General features: G+C 37.9%; 2 protein-coding genes across 2 annotated transcripts in view; both read right to left on the bottom strand.

The window, feature by feature from the left end:
* The window catches only part of LOC101020199 (zinc finger protein 28 homolog), an 85,323-nt gene that overhangs the window by 7,026 nt on the left and 58,246 nt on the right, over positions 1-20,051 (bottom strand). The window lies entirely within an intron of this gene.
* On the bottom strand, positions 11,336-12,812 carry LOC116271735 (zinc finger protein 254-like). The gene has a single exon (XM_031660309.1). The coding sequence runs from the start codon at positions 12,387-12,389 to the stop codon at positions 11,940-11,942; it is 450 nt and encodes a 149-aa protein (XP_031516169.1). The 5' UTR covers positions 12,390-12,812; the 3' UTR covers positions 11,336-11,939.

Below are 20,051 nucleotides of genomic sequence, written 5' to 3'. Positions count from 1 at the left end.
TCTAGGTGTAGTGCTGTGCACCTAAGGTCCTAGCTACTTGGGAGGATGAGATAAAAAGATCACTTGAGCCTGGAAGGCAGAGGTTGCAGTGAGCCAAGACTGTTCCACTGCACTTCAGCCAGGGTGACAGAGTAAAACTCATCTCAAAAAGAAAATTAAGATGAAAATTAAAAATGTGTGGAAAAAAAGATGGAAAGAGAAACACAATATAATAAAACCTGTCAGATACAGTAAATATAGTACTAAGAGGGCAGTTTATAGCCTAAATATCTGCATCAAAAAAGTAGAAAGCTTACATGTTAAGGACCTGACATCATACTTCAAGGAACTAGAAAATTAATAACAAACCAAATTCCAGATTAGAAGAAGAAAAAAAGTAACATAAATCAGAACAGAACCAAATGAAATAAAGACCAAAAACAATAAAAATGACCAACAGAATAAAAAGTTGCTTTTTCAAAAAGACAAAATTGATAAATTGCTAGCTAGAATAACCACAAACAGAATAGAAATCTAAATAAGTAAAATCAGAAAAGAAAGAAAAGACATTACAATGGATACAACAGCAATACAAAAGATCACTAGAAATGATTATAAACAACTAGACACTCATAAACCTGAAAACCTACAAACAATGAATAAATTCATGGAAACATAAACCTGCCAAGATAGAACCAGGAAGAAACTGAGTACCTGAACAAAGCAATGAGTAGCATGATAGAGCCAGTAATAAAAAATGCCTTGAAAAAGAAAAGCTCAGAACTAGATAAATGCACAGCCAAATTCTACCAAATGTATAAAAATTCTACCAAATGCTCCTGAAACTCTTCCAAAATATTAAGGATAATGAAATTCTTCCTAAGTCACTCTCAGGTCAGTACCACCCTGCTACCAAAACTAGCCATGAACACAACAAAGAAAACCGTTATTATTTATTGTATCATCATTATAAAAAATAGACAAATTGGATTCAAACTAAAAAGTTTTTGCACAGCAAATAAAACAGGGTAAACAGGCAACCTACAGAATAAAAGAACATATTTGCAAACTATGTGCCAACATGACACTTATATTTGGAATTTATAAATAACTCAAACTAAAAACATAGTAAGAAATCCCATTGAAAAATGGGCAAATAACATTACTAAGCATTTTTCAATAAAGACATACAAATAGCCAACATGGATATGAAAAGAATGCTCATCTCAGATAGCTAAAAATAGAACTACCATTTGATTCAGAAATTTCATCATTGGGTATCTACCTTAAAAAATGGTTTGTTATATGAAAATGATACCTATACTTGCATGTTTATCGCAGCATGCTCACAATAGCAAACCATACATACAAGTTTAAAATTCAAAATATATAGAAAATTCAAAGCAAAGACAAGTATAGTAACAATGATAAACCAACTGAAAAATAGTCAAAACACTGAAGAAATATTTTGCCAATGAATTATATACAAATGACCCAATAGATATATAAAAAAGTGCTATCACCTACCAACAGGCAACTGCAAATGAAAACAATGATGAGCTATCACTTCAAATCTGTTAGGATTGCTAATATCAAGAACGAAAAATAGAGGCCAGGTCTGGTGGCTCATGCCTATAATTTCAGCACTTTGGGAGGCCAAGGCAGGCAGATCACCTGAAGTCAGGAATTGGAGATCAGGCTGGCCAACATGAAGAAACCCCGTCTCTATGAAAAATACAAAATTAGCCAGGTGTGGTGGTGCATGCCTGTAATACCAGTTACTCGGAAGGCTGCGGCAGGAGAATCGCTTGAACCCGGGAAGCAAAGATTGCAGTAAGCTGAGATCATGCCATTGCACTCCAGCCTGGGCAACAAGAGTGAAACTTCGTCTCAAAAAAAAGAAGAAAAAAAGACAAGACAATATAGAGAAATAACAAGTAACATGTCATTGATGTTCCTGAGATTTCTGAAACAAATCTTAATATCACCACTGCTCTCACACATTTCAGACATGATAGGAAAAGAAAACCCAACAAATGATCAACATGCAGTTTCTCAAAAATAGTCAGAGATATTCTTATATTCCCCCCAAAGAAATGGAATGGGCAGGCATATCATGAAGTACCTTATAAGCCATAAAGAGGACTTTAGCTCTCATGGTACTCTCAAAGGAAAATCACTAAATAGGAAGTAGAATCCATAGAGAATTTAACGGTATGGGAAAAAAAGATGTTCCTATATAAGAGTTAGGGGAAAAAAAATGGCTTTTTAGGAAACCTTTCCATTGAAGCAGAGCATCCCATATCATATTGTAAGGTCTGGAATTCTTTTTGACCTTTGTACCTCTCATCTGTGTTATCTGCTTCATTCATGCATACCTGCTTGAGTATTTGACCACTGTCTCACGTTTCTTTACATACCAGGGTTCTTTTATTTGCTCAAGGCAGGAGATCAGATCAGGTTCAGAGACACCAAGGCCTGTTTTGTTAGAAAAAAGTTAACATGATTTGTCGGGATTCTCCAGTTACCATCCTAGTACCATGTTTAGTACAGAGGAGAGAATATTATGAAAGATTCTAGAAATTTAATTCCAAAATACTGTTTTCTGACAGAAACTTTAGAATATTTAGAACATATTTTACATTTCTGGGTCCTTAGCTCTACTATTCAATACTATTGAATTTAAAGCTGGTGCTGGATATTGGATTTTATTATTTGGGCAACAATATTTAATGCCACTGAATTTCTAGAATTATCATGAATCTAGAGTGAAGGATGCAGATTACCTCAAAAAAGGGGGATGGTTCCTGTTAAGATAAAACATCTTGAAGATTTTCTTTTCTATTTCAATAAACCTTCAAGTTTTCTTTAACTTGATTTTTAGATTATTTTTAGATCAACCTTAAAAGAGTTGATCTAAAAATAATTTATGTGGAGCAAAAACTCCCAAAATCGTACTACAAAAGGAGAAAATAGAAGCCTTAGGGCATATTAGGAAATCTGGTGAAAATTTATTCTCACAGAGAGACGTATTCTAATTCAAGAGATGTGGGATGAGACCTGAGTTCCTGTATTGCAAAAGAACTCACCAATGATGTCAATCATTCTAGCTTAAGGAAAATACTTTGTAAAACATCTAGTAATTGACAGAACCTGGGTTTTATCCAAGTGTATATTACTAGTAAACAAAAATGACAGCCTTCATTTTCCAAAGCAAAGTATAAACAAAGAGAAACTATTCAGAAAAAGGGTGTAAGATAAATGGATGTGCAGTGGTCAAGAACAGGCCGTGGTAAACATCTGGTTCAGCCTGACTCTGAGTTTGGAACACAAGTGCTCAATTCTGCTAATATGTAACCTGGTTGTATAAGCTCACACTTAGCTCTCAGCCGCTATTGAGCGTAAGGGGTACACAGACAGGTGGACAGGAGGGAGAGAGAAAGCTGCTCACCCTGTACACGGGGCTCATGCCCAGGCTTGTTGTGCCTATGGAATAAAGCCATCTCAAAATTGCCCACAATTCCATGAGTGTTCTTCCAGCAACCCACCAATCACCCACCCACTCCTGTCAGACCTCAGATTGGGCTGGAACCTGACACTTGGTGTGCCAGGAGAGCTTTCAGATTAAATGTGATTGTTTATGCACATTAGTCAGAAAGTCTTTCCAAAGTACCTGTTAAATAATACAGTTTTTTGGGGTTTTTTGTTTGTTTTTGAGATGGAGTATCACTCTGTCGCCCAGGCTGGAGTGCAGTGGCATGATCTCGGCTCACTGCAAGCTCTGCCTCCCAGGTTCACGCCATTCTCCTGCCTCAGCCTCCCAAGTAGCTGAGACTACAGGGGCCCGCCACCATGCCCAGCTAATTTTTTGTAATTTTAGTAGAGACGGGGTTTCACCATGTTAACCAGGATGGTCTTGATCTCCCGACTTCGTGATCCGCCCACCTTGGCCTCCCAAATAATAACAGTTTTTTAAAAGAAACATTATAGTGAAGAAATTCTTGAGAAAACACGTTAACCAAGTAAATAAAATTAATGAGACAGATTGGTATCAGGTGCTGATACATATAGGAGTCTGCAACATGACTTCTGTGAGATTACTGGCCAAAAAAACATAAATCATAATCTGAATCTAATCATAAAAAACATGTTTTATATAAAGTTCAAGCCACATATGTTGTCCATATTTTGTCTTTTTTTTTTGCGATGGAGTTTCACTGTTGTCCCCCTGGCTGGAGTGCAATGGTGCAATCTTGGCTCACCACAACTTCTGCCTCCTGGGTTCAAGTGATTCTCCTGCCTCAGCCTCCTGAGTAGCTGGGATTACAGGCACGTGTCACGATGCCTGGCTAATTTTTTTTTTTTTTGTATTTTTAGTAGAGATGGGGTTTCACCATGTTCTTCAGGCTGGTCTCTAACTCCTGACCTCAGATGATCCGCCCACCTCGGATTCCCAAAGTACTGGGATTACAGGTGTGAGCCACTGCACATGGCCCATCTTTTGTAACTTCTAATAGTGTATCTAAATACTCTCTCTTTAGCATTCTAGAAGGCACATTTCTTTGAATTAATTCCTTTACATATCTTTCTAAATTATTCCAGGCAATTAATTGCATCTTTTTTAAGTGTGCATTTAAAAATTATGCTATTCATAGAGCTGACGGAGCATTCAGATTGAACCTAAGTAGTGCAGTTTTCTCCCTCACTGATATCTGAGGACCCAGCACCATCCCCAATAAGAATGTTTTATATCTTCACCTGCCCAGGCTGATCTGTCAACAAAGGGAATACTTTCAATATCTCATGGTATAAATTCAAGGTGAGTATTACTTGCGATATGTAAGAAGCCTGGGTGGAGAGAATAAAGATAAGGTTCTGAAACATAGGGAAGAATTATTCTAATGAGGTCATTTCACTGTCATGAGAAGAAAAAAGGTAGTTCAAATAATCTTGTTAGGCAAAAGCATCAAAAGTAGAAATGTAAATGATTGCAACTGTAAATACATGACATTCTAGAAGAAAATGTGGACACAGTTTTGACCTGGGACACATTCCTCTGAGAATCAACCATTTTTTCTCTCTTCTCTGATTCCTTCTCAGGAGACAGTATCTGAACAAATCACAACCTTCATCTTCAGAATGTGTCTTTAAAGGCATCAGGACAACCCTCTGAAGGAAGCAGACTGCTCCTGTAGGACCCGACAGACACCCCAAATACAGTGAGTGCCACTACTGCAGAAGTGGGAAAGGGAGACCCTCTTCTCCTGAACACAACGACCCCACTGGAGAAACTGAAAGTCTGTTTGTGGGAGAAGCTCCTTACTACCTGGAGCTGAGTCAAGTTAGAGAGCCAAGCTGAGTGAAATACAGGGGTGCAGGAGGCAACAGGGAGGCCCTGGGAGCTCGCTGAATCCCCAAGGAGCTCATTCCTGCCTGGCACCACAGGGATCCATTGGTAGGGAGGGGGAAGGACAGAGGAGCAAGGGGTAAAACTCCAAGGGGAGAAGGACTTACCTAGCTTAACTTCATAACAATTTGAATGGTACAAGAAGCCTCCTGGCAAGAGCTTGGGGGAAAGCGTGAATCTGGCTTAAACACTTCACAGGTAGGGAAGAACTGAAGCACTTTTGTTTTACCACACTGAGAAACAGAAAGCCTGGGGTAATTTTCAAGCCCAACTCATCCTCCACATGGAAATAGACTTGGGGCTGGTGTGAGGGGTGCAGTGGGAGTGAGACCGGCCTTTTGGTTTCCATGGGAGCTGAGTGAGGCCTGTGACTGCCAGCTTTCCCCCACTTCCCTGATACCCTGCCTGAATCAGCAGAGACAGTCATAATGAGCTTCAATAAATTTAAGAAAATTGACATTATATCAAGCACCCTCTCAGACCACAGTGCAATAAAACTGGAAATCAACTCCCAAAGGAACCTTCAAAACCATGCAAATTACATGGAAATTAAATAACATGCTCCTTAATGAGCATTGGGTCAAAAACAAAATCAATATGGAAATTAAAAAATTCTTCAACTTAATGACAATAATGATACAACCTATCAAAACTTCTGGGATACAGCAAAGGTGGTGCTAAGAGGAAAGTTCATAGCCCTAACTGCCTACATCAAAAAGTCTGAAAGAGCACAAAACAGACAATCTAAGGTCACACTTCAAGGAACTAGAGAAACAAGAACAAACCAAACCCAAACCCAGCAGAAAAAGGAAATAATCAAGATTAGAGCAGAACTAAATGAAATTGAAACAAACAAACAAACAAACAAAAAATACAGAAGGTAAATGAAACAAAGAGGTGCTTCTTAGAAAAGATAAATAAAAATTGATACATCATTAGCAAAATTGACCAAGAAAAGAAGAGAGAAAATCCAAATAACCTCAGAGAGAAATGAAACGAGATAACTGACACCACTGAAATACAAAAAATCATTCAAGGCTACTATGAAAACCTTTATACACATAAGCTAGAAAATGTAGAAGAGAGAGATAAATTCCTGGAAAATGTAGAAGAGATGGATAAATTCCTGGAAAAATACAACCCTACTAGCTTAAAACAGGAAGAATTAGATACCTTGAACAGATCAATAACAAGCAGTGAGATTAAAATGGTAATTTAAAAATTACCACCGACAAAAAAAATCCAACAGATTAACAGCAAAATTCTACCAGATATTCGAAGAATTGGTACCAATCTTTTTGACACTATTCCACAAGATAGAGAAAGAACTCTCCCTAATTCATTCTATGAAGCCAGCATCACCCTAATACCAAAACCAGGAAAAGACACAACCAAAAAAGAAAACTAGAGACCAAAACCCTTGATAAACATTAATGCTAAAATCCTTAACAGAATATTAGCTAACCAAATCCAACAACATGTCGAAAAGATAATCCATCATGATCAAGTGGGTTTCATACCAGGGATGCAGGGATAGTTTAACACACGCAGGTCAACAAATGATTCACCACATAAACAGAAGTGAAAACAAAAATCACACGATCATCTCAATAGATGCAGAAAAAGCATTCAACAAAATCCAACATCCTTTATAATTAAAACTCTCAGCAAAGTTGGCATAAAAAGGACACAGCTTAATGTAATAAAAGCTATCTATGACAAACCCACAACCAACATTATAGTGAATGGGGAAAAGTTAAAAGCATTCCCTCTGAAAACCAGAACAAGACCAGGGTGACCACTCTCACCACTCCTCTTCAACATAGTCCTGGAAGTCATAGCCAGAGCAATAAGACAAGAAATAAAGGCATCCAAATCAGTAAACAGGAAGTCAAACTGTCCCTGTTTACTGATGGCATGATCATTTACCTTGAAAACCCTAAGGACTCCTCCAGAAAGCTCCTAGAACTGATAAAATTCAGAAAAGTTTCTGGATACAAGATTAACATACACAAATCAGTAGCTCTTCTACTCGCAACCAAACAGAGAATTAAATCAAGAATTCAACCCCTTTTACAACAGCTGAAAAAGTTAAATACTTAGGAATATGCCTAATGAAGGACCCCAAAGAAGGAAAACTACAAAACACTGCTGAAAGAAATCATAGACCACACAAATGGAAACACATCCCATGCTCATGGATGGGTACAATCAATATTGTGAAAATGACCATCCTGCCAAAAGCAATCTACAAATTCAACACAATCCCCATCAAAATACCACCATCATTCTTCACAGAGTTAGAAAAAACAATTCAAAAAATCGTATGGAGCCCACATAGCCAAAGCAAGACTAAGAAAAAAGAACAAATCTGGAGGCAACACACTACCTGATTTCAAAGTATACTATAAGGTTATAGTCACCAAAACGGCATGGTCCTGGTATAAGAATAGGCACATACACCAGTGGAACACAAAACCCAGAAATAAACTCAAATGCTTACATCCAGCTGATCTTCAACAAAGCAAACAAAAACATAAAGTGGGGACAGGACACCCTTTTCAACAAATAGTGCTGGGATAATAGGCTAGCCACAAGTAGGAGAATGAAACAGGATCCTTATCTCTCACCTTATAAAAAAAATCAACACAAGATGGACTAAGGACTTAAACCTAAGACCTGAAACTATAAAAACTCTGGAAGTTAACATTGAAAAAACTCATCTAAGCATTGGTAGGCCAAAATTTCATGACCAAAAACCTAAAAGCAAATGCAGTAAAAACAAAGAAACAGCTGGGACCTAATTAAACTAAAAAGCTTTGACATGGCAAAAGGAACAGTCAGCAGAATAAACAGATAACTCAGAGTGGGAAAAAATCTTCACAATCTATACACCTGACAAAGGACTAATATACAGAATCTGTAATGAACTCAAATCAGTAAGAAAAAAAATCAAAAAATTGACAAATCTCAAAAGATACACAAATGGCCAACAGACGTATTTTAAAAAACGCTCAATATCACTAATGATCAGGGAAATGCAAATCAAACCACAATGCAATACCACTCTATTCCTGCAGGAATGGTCATAATCAAAATATCAAAAAACTGTAGATGTTGGTGTGGATGCAGCGATCAAAGAACATTTCCACACTGCTGGTGGGAATGTAAACTAGTACAGTCACTATGGGAAACTGGAGACTCCTTAAAGAACTAAAAGCAGAATTATCATTTGATCCAGCAATCCCACTACTGGGTATCTACCCAGAGAAAAATAAGTCATTATTTGAAAGAGATACTTGCACATGCATGTTTCTAGCAGCACAATTCACAATTGCAAAATTGTGGAACCAACCAAAATGCCCATCAATCAATGAGTGGATAAAGAAACTGTGGTGTGTGTGTGGGTGGGGGTGTGTGTGTGTGTGTGTTGGAATACTACTCAGCCATAACAAGTAATTAATTAAAAGCATTTGCAACAACCTGGATGAGATTGGAGACTATTATTCTACATGAAATAATTCAGGAATGGAAAACCAACCATCATATGTTCTCACTGATATGTGGGAGGTAAGCTATGAGAATGGAAAGGCATAAGAATAATACAATGGACTTTGGGGACATGGGGAGAAGAGTGGGAAGGGAGAGGAATAAAAGACAACATATATGATGCAGTGTATACTGCTCGGGTGATGGGTGCACCAGGATCTCACAAGTCACCACTAAAGAACTTACTCATCTAACCAAATACCATCTATATCCCAATAACTTATGGAACAATAAAATTTTTTAAAAAAATTATTCTTGTAATTACAGACCAGTTCACATAATGAATACTTCATAAACTATTACACAGGCTGGGTGCAGTGGCTCACACCTGTAATTCTAGCACTTTGGGAGGCTGAGGTGGATGGATCACCTGAGGTCAGGAGTTTGAGACCAGCGTGACCAACATGGTGAAACACTGTCTCTATTGAAAATAGAAAAATTAGCTGGGCCTGGTGGCAGGCACATGTAATCCCAGCTACTTGGGAGGCTGAGGCAGGAGAACTGCTTGAACCTGAGAGGCAGAGGTTGCAGTGAGCCAAGATCTCACCATTGCACTTCAGCCTGGGAGACAGAGCAAGACTCCATCTCAAAAGAAAAAAACAAGAACAAAACAAAACAAAAACTATTAAACAAACAAGCAAAGAATATTATGGGACTAGCATGAGTACCAGTCAAATTAAAACAAGAATTTGCGTGGGGAGATTCTGAACCCTGAGCCAAAAGATTGCATAGTAATAAATTCAATACAAAGCAGAGAGCACAATTTGCTTTCACTATTTATGAGAATTTTTGTTTTCTAGTAAATTAGGCCCCTTATTAAAATTCCTGTATTAAAATATGCCATGTATGGCATAAACATATACACATATTATATATCCACAGAAATTAAGAAAAATAAATTTAAATGTGAAAATAAGAAAAATATAACCTATAGGAACAATATTTTTAAACTATTGGCCATTTAAAGTTCCCGGCAAAAAAGATTACTAGCGATGTCAGTCCATTATCTTACCAAATAATGTATTGTTACCTACACCCTTGAGTAAGATGGAATAGGTTAAAGTTAGTGGCACAATAACATTTCGATGGATTCATGATAGTATTTAACATGTTAAAAACGTGGAATTGAAAAGTTAATTCCACACATAATTTATAATTTAAAAATATACTGTATAGTATTCCATAAAAGTACAATTAATAACATTACTAACCTAATTTTAACTAAAATTAAGAATGTTTTTCTTTCATAATAGTGCAGAAGAGTATTACTCTGAACACCTACCTCATGTATCACTCAATACTATAAGTTAACCACAAAGAGCCTCTCTACTTAAATTTTCATTATCCATCTTACATTTTAATGTCCTTACCTTTCCATAGAAAAGGTCATAAGTGCCGGGCGCGGTAGCTCACGCCTGTAATCCCAGCACTTTGGGAGGCCGAGGCGGGCAGATCACGAGGTCAGGAAATCAAGACCATCCCGGCTAACACGGTGAAACCCCGTCTCTACTAAAAATACAAAAAATTAGCCGGGCGTGGTGGTGCATGACTGCAGTCCCAGCTACTCGAAGGCTGAGGCAGGAGAATGGCGTGAACCCAGGAGGCGGAGCTTGCAGTGAGCCGAGATAGTGCCACTGCACTCCAGCCTGGGCGACAAAGCGAGACTCCGTCTCAAAAAAAAAAAAAAAAAAAAAAGAAAAAAGAAAAGGTCATAAGTAATGCTTACCTAATAAAAAAGAATCTCTCATATATTTTATCCAGCAACAATTAGTCACATGCTTTCACATTTGAATACACCAGAAATGGAACAGCATGAAGTAATTTAAGAGTTTAACTCCATTATTATCCACTTTTTAAAAATACTTGTATTTTCATAAAGAGTATAATCTGAATGTAATTATAACTCTCCAAAAAATATTCTACTTCTTTTAAAGTTATATACAAATAATGTTTACACAACTTTAGTTTTGTATTATTTTTTACACTCAGCACTCTGATTTACTATAGTGTCTAAAGTTTGAGTGGTCCTAGATATTTCTACTGTGGATTATTCTGATATTTATACAGATAAGTTTGGATTATATATCCTTCATATTTACTACATCTGCAAAAATATATTTTAGTATAAACTCTTTGGTGTTTTACAATTTATAGTTTTTGAAAAAATGTTGTTTCAAATTTATTACATTTGCAGGGTTTTCTTCAATATAAACTCCCTGATGTTGAACGAAATTTTAACAACTGCCTCAGGGTTTTCCGCTAGCACAAAATGTGTACAATAAGATCTCTGATATAAGTAAAGGTATTACAACCGTATTTATATTTGTAATGTTTTTTAAAAATAAATACTCTTCTGCACTTTAAAGACATATTTTATAATAGATCTTTTGACAGTAATTAGACTTTTAATGCTTTTATTTAGTACGAACTCTCTGGTTTTGAGTAAGATGTGAGCAGATATTAATGGCTTTTTTACTTTGCCTATATTTGCACATTTGTTCTCAAGTATAAATGCTTTCCTGTGCAATAACGTGTGAGCATTAGTTAGAAGCTCAGCCACATTGTTCACACTGATAGTTATCTCCAGTATGAATTACCTTACCTAAAATCAAGTGTGACAATCATTTAAAGGCTTTGTCACATTCTTCACATTTCTAGGATTCTCAGCAGCATGACTTTATGTTTAGAAAAGCTTAAGTTGTTGTCAAAAGCATTGGCACATCTTTCAGGTTTGTAAAGTTTCTCTCCAGTATAAATAATCTTATGTCTGTTAAGAACTGAAGACTTTTTATAGGCTTTGACACATTATTCACACTTGTAATATTTGTCTTCAATATGAGTTATCTTATGTGTATTAAGTTGTAAGGACTAAAGGCTTTGCCAAATTTTTTCCATTTGTAGGGTTGCTTTCAAGTATAAATTTCCTTATGTTTAGTTAGGGCTGAGAACCAGAAAAAGGCATTGGCACATTCTTCACATTTGTAGGGTTTTAAACCAGTAAGAATTACCTATGTTTAGTAAAGCTTGAAGCCAGGTTAAAAGATTTGCCACATTCTTCACATTTGTTGGGTTTCTTTCCAGTATGAATTCTCTGAGGGTTAGCAAAAATTGAAGACTGCCTAAAGGCTTTGCCACATTCTTCACATTTGTAGGGTTTTACTCCACTATTAATTTCCTTATGTTTAGTAAAGCTTGAAAACAGTTTAAAAGATTTGCCACCTTCCTCACATTTGTAGGGTTTCTCTCCAGTAAGAATTCTCTTATGTGTAGTAAGGGTTGAGGATTGGCTGAAAGCTTTGCCACATTCTTCACATTTGTAGGGTTTCTCTCCAGTATGAATTATCTTATTATTAGTAAGGATTGAGGACCAATTAGAGGTTTTTCCACATTTTTTACATTTGTATGGCTTCTCTCTAGTATAAATGCTTTTATGTTGGGTTTTGTGTGAAAGCATGCAAAATGATTTGACACATTTTTTACATTTGAAAGGTTTTCTTCCAGTATGTCTTATTTTTTTTGTTTGAATTTAAAAATTTATAAAAGACTTTCAAACATTTACCACACTGAAATACTCTGCTCTAAATAATTGTGAAACCCTTAAGTCCATTATAACCTTCTTTGTGCACCTGACACTCATCCACACTTTTATAGCCATTTCTCAACAGTAAATTCTCATGTCTACATTTTTCATATCTTCTCAGTATTACTTTTTAAAAGGAATATTCCATGCCCTGCTCTGGCCAGAGGTCTTAAGCAAAATGAGGGCATATACTTGAAAAAAATAAATAAATAAATAAATTACTCCACCTACTAGACTCACATGAATACAGTTTTAAAATCTTACCTTTAAAATTATACATAATACATAGGCTGGGCGCGGTGGCTCACGCCTGTAATCCCAGCACTTTGGGAGGTGGAGGCAGGCGGATTACAAGGTCAGGAGATCAAGACCATCCTGGCCAACATGATGAAACCCCGTCTCTACTTTAAAAAAACACACAAAAAAATTAGCCGGGTGTGGTTGCAGGAGCCTGTAGTCCCAGCTACTCGGGAGGCTGAGGCAGGAGAATGGCGTGAACCCAGGAGGTGGAGCTTGCAGTGAGCTGAGATCGCGCCACTGCACTCCAGCCTGGGCAACAAAGCAAGACTCTTGTCTCAAAAAAAAAAAATACATAATACATAAACAAGAGGGCATTGCAAAATACCACAGGCTCTAATTCTTTTATAGATACATAAATGTAACTAAAATATACAGACCCAAATATAGCTGCAAAAAATTTATAAATGAGTTAAGTGTGTGCAGTGTTCCAGGTGACCACACACACACACACAAAACACACAAAGAAAAAAAAAGAAGAGTTAAATTCACCCAACACAGCTTTTCCTGCTTCCCACTATAACATAGTGCCTTTAGAAGTAAATTCCTAACTCTTGGTTTCTGTTTTAAAAGAAAGCTAAAATACTGGCACATTCATTGTTATTTCTGACTTTTAGGGACCTTTTCTGACACTTGTTTCAGTCTCTCATGACATAAAGTGCTGAAAGACATGGTGGCATATTTTGAAATGAGAGTTTGAGTCAGCTGAGATAAAAAAAAAAAAATGTTAGAGCAGCAGAAAGACTGCAGTACCACAGAAAAGGAATAGGTGTAGCATGTGATTACTGACTTCTACAAAGTAACAAGAGTAAACTCTGTTTTTTTTTTTTTTTTTTTTGAGACGGAGTCTCACTGTGTCGCCCAGGCTGGAGTGCAGTGGCCGGATCTCAGCTCACTGCAAGCTCCGCCTCCCGGGTTCACGCCATTCTCCTGCCTCAGCCTCCCGAGTAGCTGGGACTACAGGCGCCCGCCGCCTCGCCCGGCTAGTTTTTTGTATTTTTTAGTAGAGACGGGGTTTCACCGTGTTAGCCAGGATGGTCTCGATCTCCTGACCTCGTGATCCGCCCGTCTCGGCCTCCCAAAGTGCTGGGATTACAGGCTTGAGCCACCGCGCCCGGCCAGTAAACTCTGTTAATTAAAAAATAAACACAAAATTTCAGACAGCACGTGTCCTAAGAATATGTGTGAGAAACTCCCATAATCACCAGCCAAGACAATTGTTTTCAGACTATGCCAGGACAGAACTACATTATAAAGATTTTGACAGGTAGTTTCTTTTAATGTCCAAATTGCAGTCAAAGATTATAATATATACAAAACAGGGCAATATGATCCCACCAAAAATATCATAAAATTTTCTGAAAGAAACCATAAAAAAATCAGAAGTATAAATTTTAAACATTATATGTAGTCCCCAAGGTACCACAAAAATATTTGTATAAATACACAAAAGAGGTTGGGCATGGTGGCTCATGCCTGTAATCCCAGCACTTTGGGAGGCCAAGGTGGGTGAATCACCTGAAGTCAGGAGTTTAAGACTAGCCTGACTGACATGGAGAAACCTCATATCTACTAAAAATACAAAATTAGCCAGGCATGGTGGCACCTGCCTGTAATCTCAGCTACTCAGGAGGTTGAGGCAGGCAAATCGCTTGAACCAGGGAGGCGGAGATTGTGGTGAGCCAAGATCAATGCCACTGAACTCCAGCCTGGACAACAAGAGCAAAACTCAGCCTCAAAAATAAATAAATAAATGAAAATAAGTGAAAGCATATCAATACAAACATCAAAAAGACACAAAGATGGAAAGAGAATAAGAGACAAAGATGTAATAATCAAATAAAATATATAATAAAATAACAGTAAGTCTTTCTAATAATTAAAAAAGACTGGAAGTGGCAGGATGGAAGTAGATATTCCATGCAACCATTACTCAAATGAGAGCAGAAACAGTCAAAATAATATCATGCAAGCTACATCTTAAGTCAGAACGTATAATGTTTTATAAAATATGCTTTAAATTGAAACTCCAAAGAAACAAAGAAGGACATCAAAAAAATAATAGATTCATTCACTGGGAACCAATGACAAATTTGTGTGTGTGTGTGTGTGTGTGTGTGTGTGTCTCACATTAGAGTTCCAAGTACATAAAGCAAATACTGACACAATGGAAGAAACACACAGAAAGCAATATAATTAGAGCAAGATATTTTAATACCACACTTTCTGTAATAAAAATTAAACAAGAAAAAATGTTAATAAGAGAAGAGACTACTTAAAGGCAGTATAAAACAATTATTCCAAACAGAGATGTAGAGAACACTCCTCAACAACATCAGAATACACAACCTTCTCAAAAGCTCATACAACATTTCCCATGATAGACCACATCTTAGGCCAAAAAGGAAGTCTTATCAAAGTTTTTAAAAGTAAAATTCTATGAACTACATACTATGATCAAAATGGAATGAGAGTATACAACGATAAGAGAAAAAAAAAACACAGAAAAAATTTACAAATATATAGAAATTAAGCAATACACTCTTGAGTGTGCTCTTATACAAAAGTTGAAATACTCAATATTGCAAAGAGTCCATCCTGCTCAATGCAATGTACAGATTTAATGCAATATTTTTCAAATTTCTCATTGCATTTTTGAAGAAATAGAAACAGCAACCTCAAAAGTATATAGAATCTCAAAAGAAAAATAAAGTACCCAACAATATTACAAAAAAAAGAAAGAATGCTGCAGGCATTAAAGTGTCTGATTCAAAGCACATTACAAAGCTACAGAATTAAACAATTTGATATGAGTATAAAAGTGAAAAAGTAAACTAATAAAATAGAATGCAGCACATATACAAACTTTCACATATATGGTCATGTAAGTAGTCATTTATATACTCATAATTATTGCAGCATTGTTACTGTAAGCCAATAGGTAAAAGCAATGTAAATATCTTTCAATAAATCATTCAGTAGATATAATTTGAAATATAAAAATTCTCCCCAGGTACAGTGGCTCACACCTGTAATCCCAGCACTTTGGGAGGCTGAGGCAGGCGGATCACAAGGTAAGGAGCTGGAGACCAGCCTGGCCAACATGGTGAACCCTGTCTTTACTAAAATAAATAAATAAATAGATAGATAGATAGAAAAATTAGCCGGACATGTTGGCATGTGCCTGTAATCCCAGCTACTCGGGAGGCTGAGGCAAAAGAATTGCTTGAACCTGGAAGGTGGAGGTTGCAATGAGTTGAGATCGTGCCACTGCACTGCAGCCTGGGTGACAGGGCAAGACTTTGTCTCAAAGGGGTCAAGCCTGTAATCCCAGCACTTTGGGAGGCCGAGTTGGGCGGATCACGCGGTCAGGAGATTGAGACCATCCTGGCTAACCCGGTGAAACCCCGTTTCTACTTAAAAATACAAAAAACTAGCCGGGCGAGGTGGTGGGCGCTTGTAGTCCCAGCTACTTGGGAGGCTGAGGCAGGAAAATGGCGTAAACCCGGGAGGCGGAGCTTGCAGTGAGCTGAGATCCGGCCACTGCATTCCAGCCTGGGTGATAGAGCAAGACTCCGTCTCAAAAAAAAAAAAAAAAAAAAAAAAATTGGAATATACTCAGCATTCAAAAGCAGGAAATACTCTACCAACTATAAATATAAATCTTGATGGCATTATGCAAAATGAAATGAGTCAATCACAAAAAGGCAGATTTTATAACGTATATGAAGCAGTTAGACTGTTAAAAACAAAGAACACAGTGGTATTTGCAAAATGCTATAAAACAGAAAAAACTGGGGCCAGGCATAGTGGCCCATACCTGTAATCCCAGCACTTTGAAAGGCTGAGGCAGGCAGATCACCTAAGGTCAGAAGTTTGAAACCAGGCTGGCAAACATGGTGAAACTCAATCTTTACTAAAAACGCAAAAATTAGCCAGGCCTCATGGTGGGCACCTGTAATTCCAGCTACTCAGGAGGCTGAGGCATGAGAATTGCTTGAACCTGGGAGGTGGAAGTTGCAGTGAGCTGAAATCATGCCACTGCATTCCAGTTCCAGTCTGAGTAGCAGAGCAAGACTCCATCTCAAAAAAAAAAAAAAAAAAAAAGGAGGAGGGGGGCGGGGAAAAGAAGAAAAATTGGTACTTATTGTTTAATGTGTATTAAGATTTAGCTTTGCAAGATAAAAACATTTTAGCAATATGTTGCATGACAATGTCAAGATAATTAATATGACTATTTAAAGATATTTTGTGGTAAATTTTATTATGTTATTTTGACAAGAAAAAATAAATAATAATATCTAAAAGAGATACAGAGTTATGATAGTTTTAAATTATATTCAAATCCAAAAGTGTTTCTCCCACACAAAAATCATATAAATTAACAAATAAATAGGTTGTTGAAATTATAAGAATTTTATGGGCTGAGCATGGTGGCTCACACCTGCAATCTCAGTACATTGGGAGGCTGAGGCAGGCAGAGCACCTGAGGTCGGGAGTTAGAGACCAGCCTGACCAATATGGAGAAACCCTGTCTCTACTAAAAATACAAAAATATTAGCCAGGCATGTTGGCACATGCCTGTAATCCCAACTACAAAGGAGGCTGAGGCACTAGAATCATTTCAACCCAGGAGACGGAAGTTGCAGTGAGCTGAGATCGCGCGATTGCACTCCAGCCTAGGCAAGAAGAGCAAGACTCCATCTCAATAAAAAAACAAAAAAAAAAACAAAAAGAAGAGAATTTGATGATGACTCATCTACACAGAATTAGAAAACCATTCACAACAAACCAACACAACAAATATACAAGTTACAAAAAAAACCAAGGATAACATTTATTTTTGCATACAGGAAAACAAACATAGAGATAATGCTATTGGAAAAAGACATATTTGACTTTGCTCTATACTGCCTTAAATTGCACAAAATTAAGTATTAGAATGCACGATTATAATAAACACTAAAAATCAAAACACAATTAACGGATGTGTGGTGGCATACCCTAAAATGTATAACAGAAAAATCTATATTTGCAAAACAAAGTTAAAACATAGAATGTAAAACTTACTAGATAGATACCTTGGGAGGCCAAGGCAGGAGGATCATGAAGTCAGGAGATCAAGATCATCCTGGTTAACACGGTGAAACTCAGTCTCTCCTGCAAATACAAAAAAATAGCTGGGCATGGTGGCGGGTGCCTGTACTCCCAGCTACTCAGGATGCTGAGGCAGGAGAATGGCATGAACCCAGGAGGCAGAGCTTGCCGTGAGCTGAGATTGTGCCACCGCACTCCAGCCTGCGCAACAGAGCGAGACTCCATCTCAAAACAAAAACAAAACAAAAAAGAAACAACTTATTAGATACCATCAACTAGATTTAGGAAATTTTAGAAGAAGAAAATGAAGAAAAAAAATACAGAGGTTATCTGAAGATAAAAAAGGGTGAAAACTTCCCAAATTTTGATGTAATTAAAAAAACAATGTTTCTAACCAATACTTGATTTAAATTTATTTCACTTTAAAAAGAAAATGAAAATAAAGAATTTCCAAAATAAAAGGTGAAGATGTTCATCACCACTAGCACAGTTCCACAAAAAAATGGTACATGGTGACCAGGCACCATGGCTCATGCCTGTAATCCTAGTTTTAGGAGGTAAAGGCAGTCAGAACACTAGAGACCAAGAGTTTAAGATCATGCTGAGACTCTGCACAAAAAAAAAAAAAAGAAATGCTAAAATGAGTTAATTTTGCTTAAAAATAAAATAATAATGAACACCATCATAAAACTGAAGTAGAGGGTGTAGAGAAAACTAGTCCTTAGCCTCTCTCCTCCCATAGAGCAAGGATGGGAAAAATAAGTTTTCCTCCTCTCCCAGCTTCACCCTCCCTTTAGTAATTTTTCCTTAGTGAAACTCAAGGTTACTTCACAACAACTCCAGTTTCTCTGTTCTGGGCAACATGACAAGGTCACAAGAGGAGCTTGAGTAAGACGTGTACCAGCTGCAAGGCCTGCTTTAGTTTGTTAATAAGTTCCTGTTTTCCTCCCAATGCAGCTGCAAGGCCAGTATAACCTGTCACTGTTTAATTAACTGCCTTTTTTCTGCTTCTGTGAGCCTGCTTGCTTGCACCACAAGCCTTGAGCCACTAGATGGCCACCATGCACATATAAAAGACAAGCCCTGTCTTTGTCCGGGCTCAGCTTTTTGGGTGTGAAGCCACTGAGCCAGTGCGCACCTTAATAAAATCCTCCAGTTTCACCCACTGGGCCTCTTCTGCCTCCTGTTTTCTGCAACATTTTGGCGAGCCAGCCAGGAGATGGAGATGACAGGCTTGCTGTCTACATTGCCTGTGGGTATGAGACCCCAAGTAGGGAGGGGCCCATGACCTCAGGTGCCATCAGGGGAACTTAAACGTGAAGAAGTGATTGGCTCTCCCATGACCTGGTGCCCTCCCAGACAGCACAACAGACTCTAAGGGGCTACAGGACGATTCCAGGAACAGTGTGCTACAGGACCACAGTAAGGTTTTGGGGCCCAAGGCAGGAAGCGTCCCATAAGGACGGAAGGGGAGCCTGATTATCTCCCGAGGTGTAACTAGTAGACCAACACAGGACGCAAGAGTGGTTTGTAAAGTCGGGGAAACTTATACCCCAAGTGACCAGGGCATGAGAGTGGCTCAAAAAGTCAGTTAGGAAAGAAAACTGGGAGTGGGGTGGTGTGTGAGTGTGTGTGAAAGAGATGGTTTCAGGAGGAACCAATGTGGACAGTGACATGTGGGGGCCACAGGTCTCTTAGTATAGACTGTATGCTCCGAGCGAATTGTGGGACCAACCGGGACTAGCGGTGATCCACATACGGCTTACGGAGGTGCCCCACAATTTAGTAATTGTGAGGGGATTAACAAACTCTTCAAAGCTAAGCAGCATCTGAAAACTCCTGTGAGGGGGATGGTTTAATCAGTCTGAAGCAAAAGGAAGAGTGAATGTGTTGCGCTGTAATGGGAAGGAAATGGGAGGGAAGTCACCAAATCCCACCCCATTAGAATGTATGTTAAGGAACTTTAAGAAAGGTTATTCAGGGGACTATGGAATTAAGTTGACTCCCAGAGGCTGAGAACTCTCTGTGAAATACAATGGCCCTCTTTCATGTTGGATGGCCAGCTGAAGGAAATGTAGTTAAGGAAACAACTGGCTGTGTATTTAAGGTGGTAACTGGGGTCAGAGGATAGCCAGGGCACCC

This window comes from Papio anubis, chromosome 20 (assembly GCF_008728515.1).
Source record: "Papio anubis isolate 15944 chromosome 20, Panubis1.0, whole genome shotgun sequence".
NCBI lineage: Eukaryota > Metazoa > Chordata > Mammalia > Primates > Cercopithecidae > Papio > Papio anubis.
The sequence above is the reverse complement of the archived record's forward strand: the minus strand, read 5'-3'. Positions and strand labels throughout refer to the sequence as shown.

Bases quoted from the DNA above. Each gene is read 5' to 3' on its own strand.
- LOC116271735 (XM_031660309.1), bottom strand. From the start codon at position 12,389: ATGCTTTCACACAAAACCCAACATAAAAGCATTTATACTAGAGAGAAG.